Source organism: Mycteria americana, chromosome 5 (genome assembly GCF_035582795.1).
Source record: "Mycteria americana isolate JAX WOST 10 ecotype Jacksonville Zoo and Gardens chromosome 5, USCA_MyAme_1.0, whole genome shotgun sequence".
Lineage (NCBI taxonomy): Eukaryota > Metazoa > Chordata > Aves > Ciconiiformes > Ciconiidae > Mycteria > Mycteria americana.
The window spans coordinates 10218778-10237847 of record NC_134369.1 but is presented as its reverse complement, the minus strand read 5'-3'; the positions used below and the strand labels follow the sequence as shown (position 1 = coordinate 10237847).

Below are 19070 nucleotides of genomic sequence, written 5' to 3'. Positions count from 1 at the left end.
CTGTGCAGATCCTACAACTCTGTCTCAGGGTTAAAATATATTCAAATGATGGAAAATCCATTTCATGTTCAGGTAAGCTGCTCTGAAGGTTAGTCACACTGTTAAAGCCTTTTGCCATACCTTTAGTGAGAATTTCCTTGTCACGAATTTCCTTAGCTTCCATGCTACGATGGATTTCATAGTGTTTTTTTTTTCTAGATTAAAGAAGGATCAGCTATCAGAAATCTTTTCACTATTTAAGCTGTGCTCACCTCCTAACCTTTTTTTTTTTTTCCAGGGGAGGAGGGGATAAACTGAATAGCTTAAGTCCTAAGCTGCTTAAGCGTTTCTAAGCCTCTTACAGTAGGGGATGTTTTCTAAAAACTGAACTCTTTTGCAGCTTTTTTCTGACTAACCTCCAAATTTTCACATACTTTCTGAAATACAGATGACAAAACCAGACACAGTGTTCCACTAACTGCTTCCCTTATACTTTTTACAGGGGAAACAGGACTACCTGGTCCCTGCAATCTTGCAGTAGACTAATTGCCCTGCTTCTCCAAGGACTTAATTTGACTCTCAGCTAATGGGGTGACCCCTTATACTGGGTTCTCATCTTTAGTCACTTCTTGTAAGTCTCACTCATTTGGGCCTGGATAATTAGTATGAACTTTGGGCCAAGCATAGCTAAGTTATGCAAGAACCACCCCCTGACCCCCCCCCCTCCCAGCCCCCGCCAAAAGACAACCAGTAAATTCAAGAGTATCCTGAAAGAAGAGTTTTGTCCTCTTTTCTGCTGAGTGCCAGAGAGCCCAGTCTTGGGAACCTGGGAAGCTAGCTAGCTGTCTCACTTGGTAAAACAACCATAGTTATACTACCATCAGGATCATGATGCTATCATAGAGTGTTTTAGATAAACACTTTAAAGAATTGGCCCTTTAGGAGTTTTTTGTTGGTGGATTGAGGATTTGCTGTGTTGACACAGTGCGTTGTCACAGTGCGTGACACAGGATGCTAAAAAATACTACACATGGAATAGTACAATATATTTTTGAGCAAGCATTGAATAAACATCATTGTTCAATGAAGGCACAAACTCCACGGGATAATCCTTCTCCTGTAACAGTTAGTGAACCAAAGCATGTACAAAAATGAAGAGATGCTAAAGAGGAAAGAATGAGAGAAGCAGTTGTTGGCAAAACCCCCCCAAAAATATTAAAACTCATCTATCAAAATATTTTTAGATTGTTTCTTTACAAGGGCGAATGATTATATGCGACAATGAGTTTAGAGCAGTCCATTAGCCAACACTGAACACAAGGCTGTTGAGACACACTATTCCCTACTTACTTACACATTCAGAGGTTGCCAGGCAGGCCACTGTGCTTTTGCCTTGATGACTGTTAAAACCTCATCGCTCTGTGAAGAGACACAAAACAAGAAAGTGATTGGGACAATTTTACAGTGAGAGTAATATGATTTACAGCAAGAAGTAAGAGGTACTAGATCAAACTGTGCCTCCAAATTCTGACTAGGAGAAATATGCTTTGTCCTTTTTGTCATCTGAGCACCTCGTGTCCTCAGCTGCACAGGGTTCATCAAGGAGCCTATGTGAATGCAGGAGGCAAGAGCAGCAAGCCAAGGCAGTCAGACCTTGGGCACAGTCTTTCCCTTCTGCAGGAACTGAAGTGAGCTTAAAACACCAGCAGCAGTTCACAGACCATGTTATTTTTGCGTCATGAGCTGAAGGGAACGTTTCCAGAGTGGTGCGCTGTCATGACAGGTATAAATAAGGAGAAGACTTTTGCACTGGGGACATACCCCAAACCAATATGACCAAACTGAGTTTGTTCTGGTAGCACTATCACAGAAAGATAACTATGCTGTATCCTGGGCTGTTAGTCCACATGTAGTAGCTTATTAGCAAAAAGTAGATCTTAGGCTGTTGATTTTGTGACTCTCTTGTCAATCCTTGTGGCCAGGGGAACTTACCAGGCTAAAGCAAGCAAAGACAGAAGAATTGTTCTTAATGCGTTACAGATCCATGGGCCAACAGGCAGGCAGAAACTAGAGGCTGCTGCTCTAGGCAATCTAACACACCTTGTGAGCACGTATGATATATTATTTATTATCCTCATATATGTAAGGACGTAAAGAGTCCATGGTGGATGCACTGCAATCTCCTCCAAGTAAAGCCATTGATAACACTTTCTCTTTGCTCTCCATTTACTCACATAAAAATTACAGGGTGAAATATAGCACCCACCTGTGGAAGCCCACAGTGTGGCAAAGCATTGTACAAAGCTTATTTCCTAAAGTCTGTAGGAATTCCTGCATCAGCAGTTCTAAACTTTATGGTGCTACAATAAACCCAGGACAAAGGCAGGAGACCGTTAACAAGGCTCTGATGCCCAGAAGACATCTATCACACTTTTTTAGAAGCATTTTCCCCATCTCCCTTAGGAATCCACCCCAGTAAATTGCCTAGAGGAACACAAAGTTCACAACTCACTCACATGATTTCCACTGTCTTTTAAAAATACTTCCCAATTAGACTAAGAAACCCACCTCATACATTATCAGTAATTGACACTTCCAACAGAGCTGACCTTTCAGTTTAGTGATAATAGTGCAATTTCCTGCTTGATAGGCATAGTTCTGATACCCCAGACTAGCTCTAGTCCGTATACACCCCTGCTCAAAGAAAATAACATTCACTGGTTGTTTCTACCACTCTCAGTATTTTCTGACTCCCTCTTTTTACCAAAGCAAGGTAATTACAGCACTGATGGGCCCTCTCTGTAACACACAAGGTTTTCAGTCTTGGGAACACATATGTGACATGACCTCTCCCTCAGCCTGAGTGGATGGGTAAGCCATTTCTTGAAAATCCTTTTTAAAAATTCAGATGCTTGGCCAAAGCCTATACTACATTAAATGTCCTGAGCTAATATAGCTGGAAGTCTGATTCTATAAATGCCAGTAAGTATAAAAAGATTTAATCAAACTCCCATACTACTAATACCGTTTGAATGAAGAGAATTTTAGGGTGAAAGGGAGCCATCAAACAGCACGTAGCAGAGCTATGCCAGCAGGCAGATTCACTGGGGCAGGCCCTGGGTGAGGAGCAGCAGGCTGAGCTGCCAGTACAACCCTCTCCCAGCCTCCCCACTGGGCTGGGCAGCACCAAGCAGAGATCCGCTCCATGCGGGAGAGATGCATCACATCCAGGTTCATCTATGGCAACCTTCTTCTTACCTCCATGCCTTCAAAAGTGGAAGAGACCGCTTTCCCCTCAAAGTGATTTAAAAGGAAACTGATTACATGAATGAAGTTAAAAATCTGAAGTTAAAACGCATTACTTGTCTTTATCTGTCAATGGAATTTGCCTTAATTTTTTATTTTCCTTGTTTCAACATCCTAAGACTTTCCAGACAGGCGTATCTTCATTTACTTGCCTTGAGAACACATTTGCATTCAAAATTATTAACTGCGTTTTGTACATCCCAAAGAAAGTCTTTTATGAGCATAGACAGTTATGTTTATTAAAATAATACACTGCTTATCTAACAGAAGCCAATAATTATGTCAGTAAAATCCAAATCACTTGTGTCTGAAAGCATTTTAACATGTGCTATTCAAATTAAAAATGCATACCAAGAGCGGATGAACCATGATTAATAGTTTAGTAGTAGGTGCAGAGGGAAGGAAATAAGGAACAGAGAATGGCGCATTCAGACATCCCTGAATTTTTAAGGGATGTGAAAATTCAGACGCAAGAGCTGAATTCATGGCCACTTCCTGAACAGTAACCCAAATCAGAAGATGCATAATCCAGCGTTCTGATGGGCCTGGAATGAAAGCATACATTTTTGATACCTAGAGCTCCTTGACACAGGATTAAGCTGCAACTTGAATTAAATCATTGTTATTCCAGACGGATATTCTAATTATGCAGTCATCTCTATCATGCAGATTTATAATTTTTTAAATTAAAAAATGTAACACCTACGCTGTTATTAATGCCAGTGTATATTTACTTCTACATGCACTGATAGACACAGAGATACCCGAGTAGATATTTTGTACACTAAAGAGTTTTCCTTGGACAAGCGTTTATGTCAAGAAGATGAAATCCTGGAAAATGATACAGTAAATTCTGCTTGCCGCCTCCTTGGGTCTGTGAGGCTGTTGCCATGTGAAGTCTGGCTGCTGGGCTTTGTGCCAGCCTGGGAAACCCAGCTCCACTCACCACTCATGGTGCCACCAGCTGCATCTCCAGCTGCCTGCAGGGAGCAGGCTTGGGGAGTTCCTCCAGAAAAGCAGCGACCTTGCTCTGCCTCCAGCCTCTCCAGCTGACCTCTGCGTTTTTAAGGGAATGTGATAAACTTAAACAGCCCAGGCAAACAGATGCTATCAACCACATAAGTTCACAGTCTTGTGAACAATCTATAGATAGAGAGCATCTATAGAAAAGACACGGTGGTTGGATTTGCTGGCCAATCTCTTTAGCTGTAATTTATTGGCAGATGGTAGAAACTGAGAGGATATGAAATGCCAGAAGAGAAACCCACAGATTAATAATATACAACTAGTTGATATAACCCAACTGCCTTGAGTAACCCAATTGCACAGACTTTACAGTAGAGGCATGAAACACCACATACTTTTTATGAATTTTAGTTAACATTTTCTTAGGGCTTGCTGTATTACATTTGTAGCCATTTTTCTCTCGTCTTCATATTCCCAAAGTTTTGCTTTGATTTTTGAAGTAAACAAACTCAAATTCATGTCAAAATACGGCAAAAAGAACTAGGATGTTTCACTGTTGTATGTTGCAAATTGTCTTGTCATCATTTATGTATTTGGCTGGAAAGCAATGATTCCCAAGTAATGAAACTGTTAGATTTTGAAAAAGAAAAGGGAAGGGCACCAATGCTCTTGCTTGGAGCTGCTGAAAATCCTTTAGGTAAAATCTGATCCACACCTCTTCCAACAACAAAAGGAAAAAAAAAAAAAGGGAAGAAAACCGTCAAGCCTATGTTATGCGTCTGTGCATGCGGCAGTTGCCAAGGAGCAAATTTGGGACTACCTGTCAGTTGTTACAGAGATATACAGGAGGAAAGTTGCTGCCCTCTTTCCTTCTCACACTTAACGGGGTTTCCTCCTTGAGTACAAATCACAGAACTGATACTTGGGAATCTGCAACTGAGTTTTTGCTCAGCTTCTTTTGGGCATATCCATATCACGCAGTGATTGAGTACAGGTATGTAACTGTCCCGTGAGGGGAGCGAGGGTGCGCGGCACCGTGCCGCACCGCCGGTCAGCCCCGGCACACCACAGTCACCTGCAGGCAGCTCCTCATGGGAGCAACGTGCCCTGCTCCTCAGCAACTTGCTTCCACCAGTGTGTCTATGCCTCCTTTTGCTATGAAAACATGCTACTGTTGATGCATCATCTCTGCTACTCCTGTTAAGTAGGAAGTCACGATTTAATAATTAAATTAGTATAAGCTCTCAGGAGTCTTCATGGTAAATCCCTTTGAGAAGTGTAGTTAGGCATAATCACTTACAAAGCTTGGTATAAAATCATTGTAAAGCCTACTGAAGCTTCTTCTTCAGTTATTAATTCAATTATATGATTTCCGTTTCCAGTTGAAATAGAATGAACCCTTCCCTACCTGCTTAGAGCTTGCTCAAAAAGCCCAGTGGAGCCAAAGTAGTTTCTAGATTGATTTCAATATTTTTTAGATTGTGGCCTAAATTAAAACATGCAAAAATAGCAAACAATTATCCTTCTCTCCAGATCCCCTTTCTACATTTGTGCTTCAAGCTGGGGGTGGGTGGTTGACTCAACAGCTGTTCCCTGTGAAAGTACTGTCCTCCAAAAAGTCCTAATAGTATGATTTTAAAAAGTTGATAATGTCATTCTAATACCGACAGCCTTACTGACATTCTGAAGTTGGTAAAAATTAATCATTTACTTTACATCCATTTGTTCCTGCAATGTACAACTGAAGGCGCACGCAGAATAAAGTCATTAAATGGCAACAAATGGAATCCTGTGGTACGAAACCACTGCTAAATTAGCTTGTTCAGCTGTGCACTTTACAAAAGATTAAAAACATTTCCTCAGCTTCAAGAACAGAAAGTGGGACATAGCTCAAAAAAGCAGCATTGAAGATAGAATTTGATTTGAAGTCTTTCTCAGCCAAGGGGATTTAAACCAACTTGTTTAAAGGGTAACCTCCGTTGAAACGTAATGAAAGCTTTCAGCAAAAGTTTTACGTATCATCTGAATACCTTTGGAATAAAAGAGAGATTAGTAGGATCTGGAAAGCCACGTAAACTATTTCATGTGCTCCTGCTGCTTTTTGGTAACCGATGTGATTAGTATCTTTTCTGTACTGGAAGTTATTTTTATGAGTAATTTTTATTACTATTTTTATTTTATGTGTGCCAAATTATATTAGAAAATGTTACTGTGCAGATCACTTAGCACTTCATAATAATGATTTGATTTGGTTCAGCTAAACAAATGACAGTGTATTATCTGACATCAAAATCAGAGTCAGATTCAATGAACTGTGGGAATGAAAAACACCTGTTTTGAGCCAGAGCTTAATTTCACTCATTTCACACCGCCACTGCTTGGCATTCATTCGATTGTTTTAGAACAGAGAACATTTAATTCCTTCCACAACACTCATAATACCTGAATGCCTTTCTATCCAGTGGACTTATTTTCACAAGATTCTTAGAAAAAGCAACATTATCCTCAATTCACAGATGATTAATCAAATGTCTTCTGGAAATAAACCTACATATCTGAGTTTTAAGATAGCATCTCCACTGCAGGATCATCCTTTCCCTCAAAAAATAATTTGTTATTGAAGAAGAAAGAGATAAGGTGAGAATGAAAAGGTATAACGCACTGTATGTCTTCTGTGGGGAATCAAATGCTATGAAAATGAGAATGATATAGTGCTTTGGAGGGATAGATGTGTGCTCTTAAAAGCCGATCGGTCTTCTGTGATGAGTATAAATAGACCTTATGCCACCTCCACCCTATGCAGACACACAGAAACCACTTCAGGATGTGAAAAGCATGTGTTCAGTATCCCTGACTTCTTCACGTTATGAAAATAGTTTCAGGCCAACAGAAGTCTTCAAAACCTCACATTTTGGCTCCTTGTTGCTACATACAATGTACAGTTAGATGTCTTCTTACAGAGTAGTGGTAGGAGGAACCATTTAAGAGATGATAAAAAACATCTACTTGCACACTCTGAGCAGCCAGGTACTCTACAAGGAAGCCTGAAGACTCAGCACCGAAGACAAGAAGTTGCTACAGCGATTCCTCTTGTGGGCTTAGGTACCTCACTCATTACTAAAAGGACATGTTGACTTGGGACTGACAGCATGGAGCTCCCTTCTGAAAGCAGACACCTTTCTTCTAAACTAGGAATGGTGATAGTGTTTGCTGTAATACTCTACTAGTGTTTACACCTTTATATAGGTACAATTTTCTACCAAGGGCTTTATGTTTACAACTGTCTTGCAACTGTCCCTGCTGCTGAGTGAAAGACTATCGAGATGACATTGCTATCTAGTCTACTGATGAAACTACCACAGCCTGAAAAAAGGCTTCAATTCTGGGGCCAGAGTGCAAGACTCCCAGTTAGGCTACTTGCTGGAGAAGGAGGAGTTCTGAGCTCTGGACTATGATTTTTTCATCTAATAACCACTTAATGCTAGAAAGATGTTATCAGGCAAGAGGGAAGTGACTGTAATTTTAAGTACAGGTACTTAAATTCTACTTAAGTTATGAGTGAGGTGTACCTTCCCTCATGTCATAGGATTGTTATGATTCGATAGCATAGCTTTCCGTAGAAGTTGAATTGCATAATACTCATTTATGAAAAATTCAACTGCAGCAATAGATGTGCCAGAAGGTACGTTACAAGACCAGAGGAAAAGAAAAAGTTCTATTTTACCCCAATACAAAGGCACACTTTCTTTCCAGGTTGAGAGAAAAATAAAGACCAGTCTTGTCTTTAAAGTATTGACTAACACAAACCACCTGGTTAATTAATGCTCAACACATTATGGACTTCCATGGATATTAGTTGAAATATGGCATGTTTTCTCCTGGTTGATAAAATCTGTAGACATCTTGCCTACCTCAGTTTTACAGATGTATTTGAATAAAAAGGAGACACTGATGTAGGCGCATTACTGAGATTTGTAAAAACGTTAAAAGAAAAAGGAAGTAGTTGTCTGCTCTGTGGTAATAAAATATTTCTGGGATAAAAGCAGCTACATACAGCTTTATTTGCTCTGGAGTTCATCTTCACATAAATATACACATTTGCTTTATAGTCACTGGGAATGTGATCTCCTGTAACGCGCTCTGAATGGGCACGTTTTATTAACTGCATAAGCAATCAGCCTGCTTTGAGTCTGCCCAGGCTTCTGAGGATTTCTTGTTTACGTGGAGCATGTCAGAAGTTTCCCATAGCTATTAGCACGGTCGTTACAAAATCTGACTTGCGAGGCTACTGTTGTGAGCTGGTAATACATCATGCAACACATCTATTTTCCTGTGGGTGCAGCCAAAGAGGTTGCTGAAGTTGCCCTAAGCCTCAGTGCTGAGTTGCAGTTCTTTTTAACATGCAGAGAATTTTTGATGAAAGAACGTGCAGAAGCTGGTTTTTTCCAATTCACAAAAAATAACATTTTTGAAAAGGTTAAGCTTTTAGTCACAAATTACTTCATTTGGAAGGAGAAAAAGGCCCATAATTAAAGACAAAGACTTATTTCTACCATTTGATGACAACTAAATTCTGTTTAATTCTATGACTGACTTAGATTCAGGCAGATTATACTTAAAGCCAATAGCACAGATTTGGGGTTCCTTTAAGCAACAGCAAAAATACATTTCAGTCAGTGAAATTATACCAGGATTGTGTTTGCCCATTTTATTTTGACTTCTCTATGTTTATGATAGCGATTTTGTGGCAGCTGAGAAAACCAAACATACTAAAAGATATGTAAATATGCCTGAATGGAATTCATTATTTGATCATAGTACACACAAATTCAGTATTTCCCTGTACAAATAGCCATTCCTTTAATTAAAAAGTCTTATTTCTTTTCTTCAAAAAGTAGGTAATGACATTTCAGAGAATGTAAAATCTGTCTGTGTTTTTCACTTCACCAAATATGAAAGTCTGGGGGAATTTCCTGGCTTTTAATAAAATCCACTCAATTACAAAAGCACAATTTTAGGGCTGAGATAGATAAAGAAATACTGTTGGGGTGCAACTGAGAACAAATGGAAGGAAAGATGAGCATTTAAATCCAATCCTGAATTGTTACTGTTTGAACAGGTCTCGTTTCAGGAGAGCAAGTAACCCAGTGCTTCAGACGGTCCCAGCTTAACCACTGTGCTGTACAGGAAAGCTTTCCTGAATTGGATACTTGGCAAGTTTGTATTCACTTTTACAAAGAAACACCTCTCTGTTAGATAATCAGACTGAGAATTTTCCCCAAATGTGGATATTGTCCATATTTTCCAGAAAAAATGGAAATAGGTGTTACAGCTACAATTTCAGCATGGTGACTGCACAATGCAGATGCTAGCTGACAATGCACATTTTAAAAAAGCTTTTAAAAGGGAATTATAGGAATTATAATTCCTGATTTTGTTAAAAATTACTGCGACGGGATGCAAAAAAGAAGTACGTTCAGAATATGAAGAGTTGTTACTCTTAGTATATATCCCAAAAGCACTGATTCACTTTGCATTAACAACCTTCTGCATTACCTGTCCCACAGGGTTTTCTTTCAATGAAGTGGTTGTTTCAGGAGGGGAATGTAGGCTGAAATTAATAACAGAACTGTTGCTAATGGCAACAGTGAAAATCTTATGCTCTATTTTATTTCCATTAAGGTGCAGTTACATAATCTAGGGTGTCCCAATAAAGCAATAATTCATTTTTGCATAGTATAAAGCTTAGCAGTGTGTGTTAATGAGCCCTAGGTATGCTCTGAGTATTTGAGCTCTCATTTTCTGTGGCTGAGCAGATTCTGTAGGAAAAGGATCTCCCTTGTGAATCCACTTCTTGATCGCGTGTTGATTTTCTACTGCACATTTTGCTTCATTCTACATAGAATGCTTTGCTGTCTTTATGACTACAGAAACATTTTGGTATCCTAAATTACCATGCCAAAAACAAAGGAAGATCTTTTTACTACACTTAGGAATGGCTACTTTTTAGAGTAGGGGATTAAACTAGATTTTGAAGCTGACCACAAGTGGTGTAACTCCCACCCTCTGCTTAATAGGTTTATCCAATACATACTCTTTTGTCCTCCTTCTGTCTTAACTCTCCCAATTTCATCAATCCTTTAGAATAAACTAGCCTTTAAACCTATATATAAGTACTATAAAGGTACTGTTATTTTAAACTCACAAATTATCTGGAAACAGCAAGCACACCAGAAAAGAAAAAGGGGGAAAAAACCCCCCCAACCAAAACCCAATCCAACACACCAAGGCATTCTGTGTATAATAAAGCAGATGTATGCAACTGAATGGCAACCTGCAAGCAGCGAGACAAAAACTGCATTCACTGGAGATAATGATAAAAGTGTTTTAAAGCACTAGGTTCACTCATCAGATTCATATTCAGGTAGCTACAGCGGGTTTTGCTCAGATTCCTTCAAATAGTTTCAAAACAGTCAGGGATGAAGGCATTGAGACAGGTTCTTGGGCATACTACAAATAAGTGAGTTTCAACAGCTTAAATATCAGCAAGAAACCTCAGGAGAAGGCTAGGTCTGCTCTGAGAAACAGCCCAGAGAGCGGGGACAGAGAAGAATTCTGTCTTCTGGTAAATGCTGGCAGTAAGAATCCAGGTATCACGATTATTCATCCTGTTGCTTCCCTCAGACATTAGCCAAATATAGTAGCTTGAATGGAGGAGAAATAATTATTCAGATAATAGAAAGTGATTTTAAATAAAACCAGCAAATTAGCTCAGGAGGTAAGCTTTCCTGACCCTTGATAGCATTTTGAAAAATCAATGTCAGGGTTTTTTTTTTTTTTTTCATTCAGAATGACAATATAAATATTCTAAATGTGCGTTAATTGCTGTACAGAGGCAATCACAACAGCTTAATTTCCCTTCAGTAAAGGTGTTGTGTCTAAGCCACCCTTTACCATTCCTTGGAAAAAATAAAAACAAAACACCAAAAAACCCAACCAAAAATGTAGCCTTTAAACAAATTAAGGAACAAATGTAACCTTTAAACAAATTAAGGAACTGGGGATCTATAATGAATTATATTTCCTGTAATCTGGAAAGGAGTATTCTTTTAGAGAAATCATTTTCACATCTCTTCCTCCCCCCATACACTTTCAGCCATTGCCATGACAAACAGGCTGCTGCCCTTGTGGACCATTTCTCTGGCGCTGTGTAGTCTCATGGTTTATGCTTTGACATTAACCTGTCTCAGAATTTAATGACCAAAACACACTTGTCTCAGATTTTGGATAAAGTCGTCTCAATCTCTGACAGCACTTACGAGAGCAGGGTTCTAAGAGGAATGTCAGAGATTTCTCCAAGGAGTGGAGATGTTGCCATTCTTCCCATCAGGGGCTGCCTCTACCACCTCCTTTCCTTGCAACTCCCTTCCCTTTGAAAAACAGCTCAGTCTACGCTGTGTGACTCAAAGGACTATCTACGTAGTCCTCCACGGATAGCGGCTCCAGTCTGATATCCCTGGTTCTGCTTGTGTACTTTAATTTTGCCCCAGCTTTGCTTCTGCACTCCAGTAAATCAGGAGAGACAGAGAAGGAAACTGCAGTACCCATCCTGAGGGCAGGGGAGCGGGTAGCTTTTAGGGGAGTGGGTAGCTTTTGTTTTTCTCAGACAAGGAACTCTCCTGTCCTGTTCCCCATGGTGGATTTGTATACAACTAGAAAGGTCTTGTTTAGGTTGATGTTACATGGAGGCAAATCCAGAAACTGAGACTGACCCAGAAAAGTTTCCTTGCTACTTCTCAGAAGTTTCGGGGGCCTGAGCCAGGTAACCTTGTCTCCCATCTCTGATGGTTCACTCTGGCTCTCCAGCAGTTAGACAGCTGGGAAATGCTATTATGGGTTGGGGTTTTTTTTTGGTAAGCTATTTGGCACTAACTGTTCCCTCAGAACAGTGTGGGAGGTCAGATGAAGGTTATCTCCCTACCTGGTGCCCACACTACTTGTTGCTGAGAGAGCTTCAGGTATCTTTAGATCAGTTAATATGGCTGTACTTTACACGTGCCATTGAGCAGAATTAACATTAGAAGAGGAATTATATAAGACTTAGAGTTTTAAAAACAGTAGGAGCTGCTATTAGAGTGACATCTGCAATTGATATAATTAACATACCAGGGAAGAGTTATTAATTCCACTGTAGAAACCACTGTTTTGGTTTCTAGTTGCTTATTTAGAACAGCAAAGACAGAACAGAGAAATAAGAATTAAACCCTGTAACCACAATGCTGTATGTCATCCTATAGTAATCAGAGATAAATGGGTGATTTTGTCTCTGTAATAAGCCAGACATGAAGAAATGTGTTTGTCTTCAGAGCATCTCTAAAGTACTCTGGAAAATCCCTAGGACATCAAATTTCTAAGCGTAGCATTCATGTAGTTATTTTATGATCAGAATAGTTCCAAATTAAGGAACATAAACAGATGCTTGCACTCTAAAAGAAGGTATTCACCATATTGCACTGTACTTGCTTGCCACAATATTAATTCTAAAAATAAGAAAATAGTGAGAAACAATCACTGCAGTGAGGTCCGGATAAATGTAAGTATTTTCATTTTAGCTGTAAAATACCACTAACTGCTAAGGACACTCCTTAAAGCTGTATACCTAAGTGTACTGCTAAAAATGCTTATTGTGATGTACATCCCTTGCTATTTCCCGTGGTTATTTTGAAATTATATGTACACTGACCTATTTATATGCTTATCTCTAAAGCTTATGTGCTGAAGTTAGGTTTAAATGTTAGAGTTTAGCTGTTAGTCATGTTATCATGAAATGACACAATGCATTATTATGCCATGAAACAGGCGTTTTGAATATTCCATGGCATGTTCAGAGCACGCTTCTCATTCCAGCTGTAAAGCACATATTTCTGTTGTGATCATCTCATTTGTATTCCTTTAGGCATCTAATAAACTCTTTCTTTTCTAGTAACTCCGCAATCAGAATTGTACAGTATTAGAATTGTGCTCTGTTCTTTTAAATCAGGGATACTGTGTAAAGATATTTATTTTCCTTCATCCTTTTTTTTCTCTCCCTGGAGTCCCCTCTCATACCAGACTCCTTCTGAGGGATTTCCAGAAGAACACTGAACACAAACATCACTCCCTTCTTTATTTGTACAAAAGTAGCAGGCCAGACTGGTTCCCACTGAAGTCCTAATTCCAGGTGTTAAGCCACTCTATTTAAATAATTTACTATCCCTTAAAATAAAATTAGGTTGCTTTCTTTTTACTAATCTCTAAAGAGATTAGAACTGCTCTGTTATTGCAAGGCACACTTCCAAAGTGGTTAATAATCAGAGCAGCAAAGCATGGTAAATGCCACGTCTCATTACGAAGCCAGTGCTTGGACTCTGGAGTAACTTTAAAGATACGTCATCCTTTGGCTAATCAGTATGAATGTTTTTAGAGTTCATGTTTCTAATGCAAAAGCATGCAAAATTCACAGGGTTGTTCCATCTTGTCTTCTCCTGATACTGCAATTGTACACTGAAAGAAACTGATGGAAACGTTCACTTACAGCAGAATAGCCGAGTTGTCGCACCACGGTACTGAAAGACTATTAAATATGCAATTACTGTGGCATTCTCTAAAGTCTGATGAGCCAATTAATAGCACTTTGTATTTTCATGGCACCTTGCCTCAAGGAATTTAAAAATGCTTTTAAACAGTAATTAAGTTCTAGAGCTCTCCTGTAAATCATTTGCACCGTTGTACAGACACAGAAACTACAGCAAAGTTAGCAGACCAAATAAACCACTTACAGTTCAGAAAGTTTTTTTCCAAGTGTGTTCACTGAATTCCAGCACTATGATGATACAACATGCCTTGCAAGAAGTAAGACTGACAATCATATTGCCACTGGTCTGATCCATAACTCTGAAGACGCGACACCTGCTAATCCACAAGTGAAGGTGGGGACACCAAGCTTTCTCTACAATACTGAATGACTTGATGATCCACTTTCTGATAATCTAAGTAATTACATATAAACATGGCACCGTCTACAATCTGGACTGTCAATTTGAATTTGTGGTTAAAACATTAATTAATCCAGCAAGCATGATCAAGCTGTCTGTGAAATACATTAACTACATTAACTTTGTATTAACTAACAAACAGATAATCTATGGCTCAAACCACATCTTTCACAAAATGAAAACCCATGTAAAACCAACCTCAAAGACATGCTATAAAACAGGCCCTTAGCAGGCATGCAGTTGTCTTTTAAGAACAAATGCGTGTCTTTTCAATATGCACCTGACAATAATGGGCTTATAAATGAGGACACTTGTCTAAGGAAGATAGATGAGAATTTTGAACAATTCCTGTCCCCCAATACCATCTACAAAGCTAGAAGCTTGTTCTTTCTCATCCTGTTCTGGAATCATTGCATTATAATCTATGCTTGTAAAAAAATCTATCACCCCTCAAAAAAATTTCTCTCAAAATTCAGCCTTATCTGTTTCTACCCGTCAGAAAGCAAATGACCTTTTGCCACTCCATCCACTCTTGACAATTGTAACGTCAAAATTAAGTTTTCTGTGCAGCAACAGGCTTCGTACAGGGCTACTTGCTGTGCCAAAAACCAAACAGAAGTCGTAACATTTAACAGGAACTATGCAAATGAAATAAAAAAGAAAATACATTATGCCCTAGAAAGAAATCACACAGTCAAGAAAAAGGGAAATCCAATCTCCAGTAAGATATATTCTGACGGTCAGGAAAACCTTCAAAATATTTTCAAAGGCTGGGAATAAGATCCAGTACTCTGCTTATGGACAGTTCCTGCTGTCTCACATGGTCTGCGAGACACCCATGTGGCTCCCATGTGGCCACCACCCAGCTGTATAAGTAATTACACATAGTCAATGTTCAAACTTTAGAATTACCTTCAATTTTGAGCATTATCTCTTCCTGTAAACTTCCCTCCTGTCAGACAAACATTTCTGAAAACTCTGTGAACAAAACCCAGTACTACTGAGCCAAGGTTTAATGCTCTTAATCACCCAGCTTCAATTTCTCCAAAACATTCTGCTCATTTTAAAGATGAAAACAAACCTCTTTCTCACACAAAGATCTGAAAAGATCCCAATTGCTCATAGGCTTACACCTTACCAATTATTCATTTTCTGAGTCAGAGTTGCTCTATACAACAGGCAAGAACATTTGCAAGTGCAGATATTATTCATCAATAATGTTAGTTTATTCTCAGGTAACTGAATTATACAAAAGTTGTGTCTGTTTTTGAAGGAAGGTACTACTTGCTATAAGCATGGCCAGGCGAATCTGAATTTAACACTTTATAAGATATGATCAGACTACTGAAGTAATTAAGATTTTTTTTTTCTTTCCACTTGTTTTACATATAGTTCTTTGCACCTTACCCAGATGCAGAGACGTCTAAACTGTTCTGAATACCTCTCTCTTGCTGATCAGGAATACAGTCCTGATTGTATCGGCCTTTCTCAAAGACTGTTCTCTTAATCACTACTTCCTACGGCTCCACAAGAACTTACAAAAAGCCTTAAACATTCACAGTTTCTTTTTTCTGCTTTCAGGTCCACATTTCTATTGATTTGTTCTGCACATTTCTTCTACAATAAATCATCCGGCATTATTGGTCCCATGTGGCTGCATGCCTTTCATTTTTGTGAACTAAAATCCAACCATTTTATTGACTGCAGCTGCTTTTAAATACACTTTGGTGTCACCAGTGATTTACTTTTTAATTATATTATTTTATTTTAGATGAGTGGTCCTATTGTTTTCTTAACAGCTGCTTTAAAAGCAGTGCTCAAATAAATGAGATCTCAGCATTTGAGCACGGAAAACAAGTTAATTCACAATTCCTTAACAAAAGAATTTCCTACAATAACATTCTTGATGAAAATATCGCCACACTTCCCAGATCTTTTACATTTTAGCATGATGATTGAGGGCGTCATTTACTTGAAGTATGTTCTAGCTGAGCATTCTTGGGAGATTCCTGATAAAAAGACCAGCAGGGACAGTACAAAGATAAGATTATTTCTGTCTCTCTTCCAAAAGCCTGAGAGACTGTTTTACCGGTTTTCTGTTTCAGCTGCACAGACAAGTCCTGAATCCAATGCTCACCAAAATTAAAGACTAGGGATGTGATCTTAATAGAAGGTCCATTTTTGTCCTCTGATATGTGTATGTAATTTCTGTTGTCTGCAGGAGCACATTTGTGCTGTATCTGGGGCAAAATTGAGCGTATAGGTAAGCTGGTATTTCTCCAGGGAGAGATTATAATCAGTAAAAATAAAAACATCACAATCCATTGCAAAAATGTACTCTCTGCAATGGAAATGTTAAGCAAGAAAACATTCGTGAATGTGGAAGGTACAAGTTTATCCATGTTCTGAGTTGATTTTAACCAATATTTCTTGAAAACATGCCTTGGGAATGCAGGGTATATATTGTTTCTTTGACACATGCATGAAGCATCAGATATTATAAATATTTATGTAATCTTATCAAATTTTCGAGGCACTTCCATTACACTGAAACATTATGACCACAAATGATAAACATGTCCACTGGTTTCAGATCAGGTAATTGGTCTCAATTTCTATACTACTGGCCACCATTAATCTGGCTGACTGAAGCACAGGGAATTGTACATTTTTGTAACAATATTTTTGTATAGGATATGCGGAATTGAAAAGTAGCCAAAATAATAACCATGGCCCACAATTCTTTCTGAGTCTATGTATTCGCCAAAAAAAACCCCAATGCAGTGCAAGGCTACCTTCATAGTGGGATGTGATTTTTTTTTTCTAATTTTTTCCAGTTACCTTTATCCTTCTGAAGGTCTTTTTCTGTTCCTTGCAGCAATCATCTTCAAAAGACCAGAGAGGAGGGGAGAAAGGGAAGGAGCAGATGTTTTAGCAATTTTAGATGTTAATGAGCAAATAACAGCAAAGGAGTTGCCGTGGGGGTCTTAACATTACTTTGAATCTGGGCCTTGTTTATTCAGTACTAGAAATGTGTTTGGTTGCTGAAAAACATGTAACAATTGGTTGAGATCATTTTTCAAGGGGCGGTTTGCAACCCTTGTCCTCCTATGCCACTGAATTCTGAAGGAGCAGGTCCAGGAGGAAGCCAAAGCGGTAAGCCCTGCGAGACCACCCCAAAGAGAACATTAACAACCAGCGTCTCCATTTACCCATTAACCAGACACAAGTCTGGACTTGGACTGAGTTGTGAGAGTCATCTCCTTACTCTTCTGGAGATGTTCAAACTGTAGGTGCCCTCCTGCTCTCCTTGTAGCCATGTTCAGAACAGCGATGATCTGGTTTTAAATGTTTTCTGACTGCTTTCAAAGAGCACACAGCTATGGACTGAAAGTAGAAAAAAGCCACAGATAAATGCTAAAGAGGAAGTCAAATCAATTTTGGGTCTAAACTCTTCCTTTTGGAGATAAATATTTATCTGCTGAAACTGAAAGCTTTACAACCATTTTTGAGGATAGAATGTAACTTTTGTTATTAAAAACAGGAGGTTAAGCATTTGTTCCTACTGCAGTCTCTTGCTAGTATTAGGGCAGGGAGCTCTTAGAGTATTCATTAGCTCTGCATGTTTTGGTTTTTTCATCTGTTTGCTTACCTAGGCAAAGAAGGGAAGATATATTTAGAAGCTCCATCTTTCTGCAGCCCACAGAAGGCTTCATGAATGCACAGTGCCAGCATTTCAGAATCTATACCCTCTACATACCACTTAATGCGATTATCTTTACTACAACATTAGCTCTGAAGTGTCACTGAAATCTGTAGGGCCTAGAAATGACTTATGAATTAATTACCTGAAACATAATCATTAAGAAAATAAATTTAAACATCACGATTTCACTTTCTATTTCATTAACATTCTGGAAAAAAAAGAACATTCAGCAAGTTTTCATGTTCACGTGCAGAAATGTTTATGCCAGAACAACACATCGAAGATGAAAAAAGAGCTTTGTGGGGATTTCAGCAAACACAGAATTTCAGTCACACGGATTTATATTGAGCACCGTAATAGCTGGTTCTATTAAGTGAGATGAAATCACCAACAAAATGTCATGGACTTTTTGTTAGTAATGACACAAAGTCAAAGACAGGAGCTGTCTCTGTGTTTGGAAAGTACCTGGAGTATTTTGGGCGCTAAGCCTAATAAAATAAAATGGATGTGTTCAGCAACTCAGGGTGTTTGCAGCCTTCAGGTCTTTAGATGGTTAGATGCCACATGATAGTCATTCACGTATTTCAAGGGCAAAGAAACACCTGGCTAGATGCATGAAATTTAGTTATATTTGTAATCATCATGGTTAAAAGAACTATGACAGATTCGTCAAGATTGTATCCTCTTCTCCCTTTTATTATGCTACAGACCTTTCTGGATGTTCTGAACAGCTTCTAAAAGTATTTCACCTTGATTCATTTGGAGACAAAAAGAAGAAAAAGGAAACAAGATTCAGAGAAGCATTAAGGTTATTGCTGGCATCTGTCTCAGAAAATTTTAAAGGGAGGGAAATAGTGGATCCATTCATCTCAAAGTGAAACCTGTAAAATATATTGCTAAGGGTTTCTATGAGTCAAAAAGGACCATTCTAGAAAGCGATTGGAAAAAAGGCATAATAATCTTCAGCCTCACAACTGGAGAGCCAGTTGCAGTGGGACATGCTGTCAGTTTCTACCAAAGATGGAGAAATCTAATAGTCTAACTTCCAGATCTCACAGAAGACAAATAAATTCCTAGAA

The 19070-nt window shown here is 38.8% G+C and overlaps 1 protein-coding gene across 2 annotated transcripts in view; it reads right to left on the bottom strand.

The window, feature by feature from the left end:
• SPON1 (spondin 1) overlaps positions 1-19070 on the bottom strand; it is a 207325-nt gene that overhangs the window by 32543 nt on the left and 155712 nt on the right. For both annotated transcript variants that reach the window (XM_075502086.1, XM_075502087.1), the window contains exon 7: positions 1334-1398. In XM_075502086.1, the coding sequence (XP_075358201.1) occupies positions 1334-1398 (65 nt within the window). The remainder of the gene's footprint in view (positions 1-1333; positions 1399-19070) is intronic.